This window comes from Octopus sinensis, linkage group LG20, assembly GCF_006345805.1.
Source record: "Octopus sinensis linkage group LG20, ASM634580v1, whole genome shotgun sequence".
Lineage (NCBI taxonomy): Eukaryota > Metazoa > Mollusca > Cephalopoda > Octopoda > Octopodidae > Octopus > Octopus sinensis.
In genome coordinates, this window is record NC_043016.1 from 29,011,921 (window position 1) to 29,023,684 (window position 11,764).

At 37.2% G+C, this 11,764-nt stretch overlaps 1 protein-coding gene across 1 annotated transcript; it reads right to left on the reverse strand.

Annotated features, from left to right (window-relative positions):
* Window positions 1–3,946: 3,946 nt before the first annotated feature.
* On the reverse strand, window positions 3,947–6,319 carry LOC115222547 (serine/threonine-protein phosphatase with EF-hands 2-like). The gene has a single exon (XM_029792809.2). It carries the CDS (start codon window positions 6,007–6,009, stop codon window positions 4,078–4,080), a length of 1,932 nt encoding a protein of 643 aa, XP_029648669.1. The 5' UTR covers window positions 6,010–6,319; the 3' UTR covers window positions 3,947–4,077.
* Window positions 6,320–11,764: the final 5,445 nt, after the last annotated feature.

The following is an 11,764-nucleotide window of genomic DNA, read 5'->3' on the forward strand; positions in this document are numbered from 1 at the left end:
CCCAGCATCGGTTGTCAGACGATGTTGGGGGACACACAGACACACAAACATATACACACACATACATATATATGTATACATATATACGACGGGCTTCTTTCAGTTTCCGTCTACCAAATCCACTCACAGGCCTTTGGTCGGCGGCCCGAAGCTATAGTAGAAGACAGTTGCCCAAGGTGCCACGCAGTGGGACTGAACCCGGAACCATTTGGTTTGGTTAGCAAGCTACTTACCACACAGCCACTCCTGCGCCTGTGTGGTATATACATACATACATAAAGTTTATTCTATCAAGTCTGACCAACTCTAAACCACCACTGCCACCACTAACTACAATACATCTAGAAATTTTTGAAGTGACTATGAATATATTATGATTAGTCATAATTATCAAGAAAATTTCTTCATCCATCCTGCAGCGTGTGTGTCATTATGTAGTCGTTGGTTATGGCCAGTCAGAAAGTTACCATTGGTTTCACATTTATTATTGCTCTTAGCAATATATGTTTCTTTATTACCCACAAGGGGCTAAACATAGAGGGGACAAACAAGGACAGACAAACGGATTAAGGCGATTACATCGACCCCAGTTCTCAACTGGTACTTAATTTATCGACCCCGAAAGGATGAAAGGCAAAGTCGACCTCGGCGGAATTTGAACACAGAAGGTAACGACAGACGAAATACGGATACTCATTTCGCCCGGCGTGCTAACGTTTCTGCCAGCTCGCCGCCTATATTGCTCTTAGCAATATAGGTGACCGGTCAGACCTGCTGGTTGGTGTCAATTACCTCTTTACTAATGGAGGTAAGAATACAGTCTTGGTCTACAAGGTTGTGAAAAAAGACCCTGAAACGAAATTCTTTGAAATAAAAAGCCCTTTTAGGTGAGATAAAGTTACCTTTGACAAATTCTAGTTATATCTGAAAAGGGTCATTCACTTGTCAGCAAACTTGTATCCATTCACTTGTCAGCAAACTAGGAATTTCATGTCATCAATATGAATTTTCTCTCATGAGTTACCACTGAAACATCTCACTTATGAAATTTAAGAAGGCTCCCAAACCAAACAAATTTTTTTAGGATCCTGGCTCTTGGTCAAGAAAAATAAACTGAACAGTTCAGTCTTGGAGATGTTCATAACAGGAACGTCATTCATCATAACGTTGATAGATTGACCTGGCCTGTGTCTAAACATCAACAACAACAATTACAATCAAGATATTTTTCTTTATCCTATCTTATTTTCTGACAAATCTTTTCATTGAATATTCCTATCAGAAATTGTTTTATAAAACAATTGTTAATTTAATCATAATCATAAATGAAAATAAGGTTTATAACTAAAAACAATAAACAGTTTTGAGTTATATCAAATAGTTTATTAATTAAATGTGATTAAATTGAGTTGTGGCACAAACTAAAGCAGATTAAATATAAAACAATATATCTGGAAAAACCTTATGTTACCTTATTTCAATTAAAATACATGATTTTTGTTTCAATGAATTTTGAAAATGAAGAATTTAATAAAATGTACCTGTCATTATAAAGTTAGTGTTTGGAACATAGATTAACATGAAATTTTAATGCAAGGTTGCAATTTAGATCACTTTAAAAAAGGAAATTTGCATCATGGAACCAGGGAAGGTTTCAGATGGTTTCTCTATATGCTTAAAATAGCAGTCAAGTTGTTCTCTCAGAATTATCCTAAAGAACGAAAGGTGTATTGGATAGAAGGGCTGAGTTTTGGAATTGCTATCCTTCAAAGTTCCACACCTCATGGGGAAAAAAAGAGTAATTTTATTTATCTATTGTTTGTTTCAGTCATTAGAACAGGGCCATGTTTAGGCACCAACTTGATGAGCTGAGTCAAAATCAACCTCAAAACTGATTCTATTGCCCTCTTTTTGCTGAACCCCTAAGCGGTGGTGGAAGACACATACACACGCACGCACACACACACAAACACACACACACACACACACACACACGAAAAGAGCTGACAAAAGAATCTGCGATTATTTTACAGCTTATATACGACGGGCTTATTTCAGTTTCCGTCAACCACAAACCCACTCACAAGGTTTTGGTCAGGCCGAGGCTATAGCAGAAGAGACTTGCCCAAGGTGCCATGCAGAGGGATAGGGTTAGGGTTAGGGTTATCGTGTTAAGATTCTGAAAAAAAAAAATCCCAAAAATGTAACATTTTTACATTTTGGTCCCTTTTCCATACCCTTTTCTTTCCCATAATGTATAGAACTTCGGAAGGTAACTATTCCAAAAGCCCGTTGGACAATGTAACCTACAGTGCTTGAAATTGGATGGTCACAGCTGGAATGCAATTGATTTAATTATAGATCTGCTTAATTAGGGCTGACCTAGGGTTAAATAACATCAATAAGAAGAAAAGATACATTAAATAATGTAGTCTAGAAATATTGTCTTAAAACTAAAAAAACGTATGGTCACGACGGGAACGATTTTGATCATACATCTGTTGGATTAGGTCTGAACAAGGGCCTAAACAGCAGAACAACTATTGTGGGGCCTACATAGTCACTAGATTTGTTAGAAATATCAACCTAGATAATGACATGACTGAGAGCCTTTAAAATGTTGATAGCTATGGGCGTATTACAGCGAGCCAAGAGTTACGACTACAATACCAACAGTAAAATAATAAAAAAAGATCTAACATTTCGAAAAGAAAAGTGTAATGTATTTTCGTGATTGTTAGTTTTATTTAAAGATGGGAATAATATACACAATATATAAACATACATGTATATATACTTACACAACCGCAATAACATACACATACATATAGATACATGCCTACACACACACACACACACACACACACATATATATATATATATATATATATATATATATTATATTTATTTATTTTATCGCAATTTGATTGTTTTATATATATATATATATATATATATATATATATACCGGAGTAAACACATAAATGTGAAACAAGGTGGAAAAAAGAGTACTCAAATACCAGTGTTAGAGTAATATGCTTTATTTAAGCAGCAGAAAATTCAACAAAATCTGTTACTCTGAGTTTCTCGTTGCCGTTCATCAACAAGTTTTTTCTAGCAAAAACTGTCTGATGAACGGCAACGAGAAACTCAGAGTAACAGATTTTGTTGAATTTTCTGCTGCTTTAAATAAGTATATATATATATATATATATATATATATATATATATATATATATATATATATATATAGAATACACAACATAGGCATAACTACAGATTCCTGCTCCACACCCGACTTTAGATGATCATTGTGCGTTTGTGCATCCGTAAATTTCTACTGACGCAGTAGGCAATGAAGCTGTCACCAGAAAACTCGTCACCCCGGGAAACTAGTTATGCTAAAAATACCAGCTAAAGGTCTAAACGTTTCTAACAGAAAGACATTGAATAGAATAATTCCCTGTTTGAACTTTTTTAATTGCATGTATATATATATATATATACATATGTGTGTGTAAGGGTGAGCGAGAGGACTAGAAATCTACGGATGCATAAACGCATAAAACGGAGAAAATGAAACAAATATGGACCACTTGTTCCGAAACACCCCCGAGTGGGGAACGGTCCTCAAAAGTAATCCCCAATTGTCCCCTCCTCACACACACACAATTCCTATATTCTCGGAGACCACATAGTCAGAGGTATATTTGTAGAACATTTCATTAAAAAATATCCGTTTTTCTGAAAGTTATGATCAGCCAAAATCGGGGAGGCAGGAATCTGTAGTTATGCCTATATATATATATATATATATATATATAACCAAGTAAACAGTTTCAAAAGCCGAGATAAATCGTTTTGTTTTTTATCCAAACAGATTTTAACAAATGCAAACAAACAAAAAAGAAAAACAAAACAGTATTTTATAAGGAAACACTTTACATTAATTGATATAGTTACTTAAAAGGTATTTATTGTCGAATATTTGACTTACAGTTGAGAAAATTTAAGAAAAAGTTATTTTTTACTTTTTGCTCTCTGGAATACTGGTTCCAATCTGTTCTGTTGTTTTAATTACCACGTATATGCAGATATGCGAAAAGCCTCAAAAAATTCATTAATGTCAATGTTACCATCTTTATCAAAGTCCATAGTTTTCCCTATTTTAGCAATATCACCTTCTTTAAATATATGGCTGGTACATCTTTGAAGAATCATCATGCCATCCTTAAATTCTTGCATCGTAATTGCTCCAGAATTATCAACATCAAATGTTCGAAATATAGTCTCCAAGATCTCTCTGTTAGCATACACAATGTCTGCGACTGGGTGTTTGGATGCCCTAGACAAATCCAATATCTTAAAAGTGTTTTCGTAATGCACCATGTTGTCGCTATCGACATCACAGATTCTGTTAATGATTAAACGCCATGGCACTTTCAGCTTCAGCACTGCACCCAAACATGTGCTGAAGTCTTTGGCACTTACGGTTCCAGTTCCATCCTTATCGTATTGACTAAGTGCCTCTTTGAGCTCTGGAAGTTTCAAACTAATCATTTGCTTTATTTTACTGAATGCGGAAATTTCCAACGAAATTATCTGATCTTTTATGTTCAAATTATTTAACGCATCTTCATTGCTGACAAACGGGATGATACTCAAATTTTTTTCGTCACCACGGTATATTACAAAAGCACCTTTATTGCTTCCTCGTTCGTAATAGTTGGATGCAGAGAAAATGGTTAACACTTGGTTGTCGTGTGTGTACTCGTAGCCATTCACTTTACATTCGTGAGATCTTATTAGAAGTACAAGATTGTTCTCCTCTAAGAAATTACTTGTAATATCAGGTCCAAAATATTTCCCACTTCCCCTAAATTCATTTTCAGTGCAACCCTTTTGGTTTGACGGATCACTCCAGAGAAGATCGAGCAAGTATCCCCAGCTACATTTCTCATTTACCTCAAAAAATGAACCTGGTTTTATGACTGAAACAAATTTCGTTCTTGGAATTTGATTGATTTTCTTTAAATCTAACTCATCCGATATTCCTCCATGTACAACCAATATTTTATTATCGATGATCGAACCCAATGGTAGATATTTAAATAGTATATTGAACATCTTGAGGAGTCTTTTTGCGTAAGTTCTAAATCTTAGAGTAATTTCTTTTATGAAACCATATCTCCTGTTTAAAATAGGATCTTCGTGGTTTCCTCTGTTCAAGAATACATGATTAGGAAACACCAAAATACAGTAAAATATAATCATGCACACTTCAACACACTTGGGTCCTCTATCGACGATGTCTCCATTAAAAACATAAGGGTTTGTTGTAGAAGGAAGGTTATTTTTGTGAAATATGGTAAGTAGATCATCCAAACTTCCATGTAAGTCTCCAATAATAGTCACCTTCTTGTTAACAGAAGTTGTTGTTATACGATACAAATTATTTCGAGATTTCAGTTTTAAAATCGTGTCCCTCAGTATTTGTGAAACATATGCAGCATGGATTATTTTGCCACATCTGAAATCATTGACCAGAATCTGCAATTTATTAGATGAATAAGGTAGTGTGATCACGATGCCAACATAATCGTTTGGAATAATTTGTGGAATTTCAAGATCTTTTATAGAAGTGTCTACATCGATGACTGAAGGACGTCCGGCGGCCTTGTTGATCAACCTTTGTTGAATAAAATCCACTTTTGCTGTGTCTTGGAATTCTTCGATCAAAACTTTAAACATTTTACTCAACTTTAATTGATGGTGTTCACCGAAATATTCAATTTCTTGAAATACATTCCAGGCTATTTCTCTTCTGACTCTCAACTTACTCGACCAAACACGGAACCATTTCTGAATCAACAGCGCTGCTTTCACATCTGTTAGTTTCAGTAGCTCCGAATCCAATTCTTTCCGTTCCGGCTTAGTCCCACGTTTCAATTTGAAATGAGAGACGGCTGTCACCTTTCCTTCTATTAGTTTGGTACAGCAGCTGCCCATATCAAACCTTAGAATTAAATTTCAAGGAAAATGTCCTGCAGTCTTATCATAGAACGATGGCGACATTAACTTATGTCTTCTTGAAATGTTCTTCCTCCAGCAACATCACTTAAACTAAAAAATGTCGTCCTTTACAATCTCTTAAAAACCTCTTCTGTCCTTGCGTGCATTTGATATGTAAACATTATATTATCAGTTTTGTTTAGGTAATATTACAGACAACAGAACACTTTCTACAGCATAAATGTCATTATTATGTGAGACTACACACGCACACATATACATGCAAACTATATATTCATACACATACATCATTAGATATACACACATATATGTATATGTGTGTATGCATATATATATATATATGCATACACACACACACACTTATGTATATGTAAATAAAAATATATAATAATAACGACGTTTTTGTATAGTGTTCAGGTGCACTATATGTGTGTTTGTGCTCATGTAAGAATATGTATCATTCTCTCTCTCTCACACACACACATATATGTACGTTTATGAGTATTTATTTATCTCTATACTATACGTATGTATATATGTATGCATAAGTCATGCAGTGTATATGCGTGTGTATGTATATAATATATATTATATTTATATATATATGTATGTATATGTATATGTATATGCATATATATATATATATATATATATATATTAATATATGTGTGTGTGTAATATATATGTATGCATATATATATATATGTATGCATATATATATATGTATAATATATATATATATTATTATATATATGTGTGTGTACATATATACATACATACATATATTATATATGTATATATATATTGTTGAACCTGGCCATATATAATATATATAATATATATATATATATATATATATATATATTATATATATATATATATATATATATATGTGTGTGTATATATATAATATGTATATATAGATATGTGCGTGCGTGTTAGTGGGGTGCACATACACGTATTAAGTGCGAATACTAATTAGAATAATGATGATAATGCTTGTTGATTATGATTAAAGAATGGAGGGCTGAAGAGAGCTTTTTTTCTTCTTTTCACTTGTTACTAATCAGGTTTACAATTTTCCATTAACACTGATGACCGCCCACAGATGTAGTGGTGGTGGTGGTGGTGGTGATGGTGGTGGTGACGACTACGACGACGACGATGACGACGACGACGATGATGATAATCATAATGCGGATACATCCAAGTCAATGCTAATAACATGACTACTTAATTGTCTTAGAGACCTAGAGCTGATCCATGCCAAGTTTAAACTTATATGGAATCGTGGATGAAAGTGAAGTAAGCGGACTGTCCAGCCATAAATGATGGACAATGGAAGCTAGCTTGTGTCTTTGTGCGATGGGCAACAAAGGCTTTTGTTCTTGAAATACGATTCTAACAGTTACTAACTGACCGTTTCTCATCATCCAGGAGTCTGTACTTGTTTTGCTCCCACCCACCACCTTTTTACCCCCCCCCCATCCCACCATTTTAAAAAAAAAACCAAAACAGTACATTCCTAACTTTTGGAGAGAAAGGCGACGACGTCACTAAAAAGGTAGTTTTTTTCAGAACGTCAGCACATTTACAATGAAATAAACGATATTGTTTTCAAATTTTAGTTTCTATTCCATTTCCCACCTCGTCCTCCTCCTCCTCCTCCTGCCCTGCTCCTCCTCCTCCTCTCCATCTCAGAGATGCACGGTTCTTTTGTTTCACTCACTTTTGCCCTTGTTCGTTGTTTCATTGTTTGGGTGAGGGGACGGAAGAAGAAAAAGAAGAAGAAGAAGAAGAAGAAAAAGAAGAAGAAGAAGAAGAAGGAGGAGGAGAAGAAGAAGGAGGAGTACGAGGACAAGGAGGAGGAAAGGGCGACGGAGTAGTCTTTCATGACGAAATACGAATGCAGTAATTAAGTGTATTATTTCTTGTGAAACTTCCATAGAGATCGTTTTTCTTTGCTGTCTGTCTATCCCAGTGTTTACACTTTTAAAAAATCAAATCTTTCCACTTTTTACTCAATCTTGCCCTTTGGGGTTTTTCCTCGAATCGTCCAGACAACAAAGAGAATTTAATGATGGTTAAGACTCGTAGTTTGGACTGTGTCACACACAGAAACTGGGTTCTTCACTGAAATAGGTCCAACTTCTAATGTGTGTATGTGTGTGTGTATTAGATAATAAAACGTCTTTCATTTACCACATATATATATATATATATATATAAGGAAGTATAACTGGGAAGATAGCTTTTGTATGTGGCAGATGCTCGAGTGCAATAAACACTGACAATGCGCAGAGAACAACTTCCGCCACATTCCAGGGAGAAAAACTACAAGTAGTTGATTGCTTCCGTTACCTAGGTGACCAAGTCGGTAGTGGGGGAGGGTGCTCTGAAAGTATAGCTGCTAGAATAAGAATAGCTTTGGAAAAATTCAGAGAGATCTTACCCCTGCTGGTGACAAAGGGCCTCTCGCTTAGAGTAAAAGGTAGGCTATATGGCGCATGTGTACGAACAGCCATGCTACGTGGCAGTGAAACATGGGCTGTGACTGCTGAGGACATGCGCAAGCTTGCAAGGAATGAAGCCAGTATGATCCGATGGATGTGTAATGTCAGTGTGCATACTCGACAGAGTGTAAGTACCTTGAGAGAAAAGTTGGACCTAAGAAGCATGTTGCGAGAATGGATGAGGATAGCTATGTGAAAAAGTGCACACCCTTGCAATTGAGAGAACCTGTGGAAGAGGTAGACCCAGGTAGACCTGGGATGGAGTGGTGAAGCACAACCTTTGAACTTTAGGCCTCACCAAGGAAATGACTAGTGAATGAGACCTTTGGAAATATGCTGTTCTTGAGAAGACCCAGCAAGCCAAATGAGACCATAACCTCATAGCCTGTGCCATGGGCGTAACCAGCTCACTTATGCGTACCTTTTCCTTCTTTGGATACTAAACTCTGCTTGCGAAGACCTGTTGAGGCAAGTGAAATCGAAATCAAAATCAAAGTGAAATTCAATGATGGGTATGAGCACCATCCAAGTGTGATCATTGACAGAGCGGCTAACTGGTTTCCGTGCCAGTGGCACATAAAAGGCACCATTCGAGTGTGATCGTTACCAGCCTCGCCTTACTGGCACTTGTGCCCCATGCTAGTAGGGTGCTAAGAGCACCATCTGAACTTGATCGTTGCCAGAGCGGCTAACTGGCTTCCATGCTGGCGGCATGTAGGAGGCACCATTCGAGCGGGATCATCACCAGCATTGCCTTACTGGCCCCTGTGCTGGTGGCACGTAAAAAGCACCCACTACACTCTTGGAGTAGTTGGCGTTAGGAAGGGCATCCAGCTGTAGAAATTCTGCCAGATCAAGACTGGAGCCTGGTGCAGCCATCTGGTTCGCCAGCCCACAGTCAAACCGTCCAACGCATGCTAGCATAGAAAGTGGATGTTAAACGATGATGATGATGATGATGATATATATATATTATATATATATATATATACACAATCTTTTTACTCAGGGACTAGTATACCTGACACCGTTTGATAATCGGTGCGCATTCAAAGCCAGTGAACAGGAATGACGACACCAGTTTGACTTTGAATCTCTTTAACAATTCAAAATAATGAATTTAATTCCTCTTAATTCTACTTCAGTTCATCTAATTGTATTTATTTATTGCTACTTTTCATAAAAGAGCCATTATTTTTTTATATTCAATGTATAAGGGGAAGCTGACATTAAGATGCAAGAGAGAGAACTACATTGGTATGGACAAATGATGTGAATGAAGACTGTTGCATAAAATAAGTGGTGAGTGATCCGAGTGGACTGTGCCAATGGAATAGGAAAGTAAGGAAGTTATAGAATGACATGGGACTAACTGATGGAAACTGATCTTGTTGGAACCACATAGAATGCTTCTTGTGCCTGTGGTGTGTAAATGCGGCGAGATGGCAGAAACGTTAGCGCGCCGGGCGAAATGCTTAGCGGTATTTCGCCTGTCGTTACGTTGTGAGTTCAAATTCCGCCGAGGTCGACTTTGCCTTTCATCCTTTCGGGGTCGATAAATAAAGTACCAATTTCGCACTGGGGTCGATGTAATCGACTTAATCCCTTTGTCTGTCCTTGTTTGTCCCCTCTATGTTTGGCTCCTTGTGGGTAGTAAAGAATTATGTGGTGTGTAAATGCACCTGCGCTGGTGCCATGTAAAAAGCATTCAGCATACTCTATAAAGTGGTTGGTGTTAGGAAATGCATCCTGCAGTAGAAACCATGCCAAAACAAACAACTGGAGTCTGGATAGCTCCCTGGCTGGCCAACTCCTGTCGAGCCATCCAACCCATGCCAGCATGGAAAACAGATGTTAAACGATGATGATGATGATGATGATGATGATGATGAATCTCACAAAATAGTTGACAAGTGATTGCAACAACCAGTCACCTGCGGTAATGCAGAAAACCACTCTCTCTCTCTCTCTCTCTCTCTCTCTCTCTCCCTCTTAGACCAGCATGGAGCATGGTAGAAAGAATACTAATGATAGGAGTGCTGTCAGCTGAGATCCTCTTGCTGCAGTTACCTACCACTCCCCAATTCTTTTACTATCTTCTCTCCACAAGTCTCCCTGCCCAAGATGCTTTCACTCTTTTCTTACTATACTCTTCTCCCCACCCCCTTTTATGATATTCTCCTCTGACCTCTCTTTGTCTCATTGTTTTCACTACATTCACCCTCTCCTCTCTCTCTCTCTCTATTTCTACAGTAATTTCCAGCCCTTCTTTCTCTTACTCTTGCATACACACATTGCTGCAACACTTTCTCTCACCCCACCACTCTGTCTCTCTTTCTCTCACGATCTCTCTCCTCAGCCTCCCTAACTAGGGCATTTTGTTTACATTCATACTTTGTTCTTTCTCCTACCACCGCAGCCACCACCTCTTTGGTAGCCCCTCCTTCAGCTTCTCTTTCCATCACTGCTCTTGCTGCATTCATCCACTGCTCCCTTGACCTACCTCTTTTCTCTTATTGCACTTTCTCCCAGCTTATCCACTGCCTCAAAAACTCATCCCCACCACACTGTCTTTAACCTACCTCAATGCATCCCAAAGCCCACCTTCACTCAAGTGACCTCCTCTCCTGATTTCTTGCCACTCTCACCTATTTCTCTTTCATTTATGTTCCATTCCACCCATACCCTTATATAGGATGGCAAGGGATCCTCCTACTGATCTCACCTTTTCATCCTTACACCTTACCACTCCTTCTCTCATTAACCCCTGACACTAATTCCTTTCTCCTTTCCTCTTTCTTTACATACTACTCTCTTTCTCTCTCTCTCTATATATATATATGTATACACACACACACATATATGTAATATATGTATATACATACATACATACATATGCACATAAAAGTACCCACTACACTCTCGGAGTGGTTAGCATTAGGAAGGGCATCCAGCTGTAATAACTCTGCCAGATCAGTCAAATCGTCCAACCCATGGAAAGCGGATGTTAAACGATGATGATGATGATGATGGTGAAGATGATGATGATGATATATATATATATATATAGGGGAAAGTAAGAAAAATAAGCGAAAATGCACATTGGAAATCAAAAAAAGTAAAGGCTTTTTATGAAAAGTAACGAAAGACATGATATATACAATTAGATGAACTGAAGTAGGAATAAAAGTCATATATATATATATATATATATATAT

Coding starts and splice junctions, on each gene's coding strand:
- LOC115222547 (XM_029792809.2), bottom strand. CDS start 6,009: ATGGGCAGCTGCTGTACCAAACTAATAGAAGGAAAGGTGACAGCCGTC.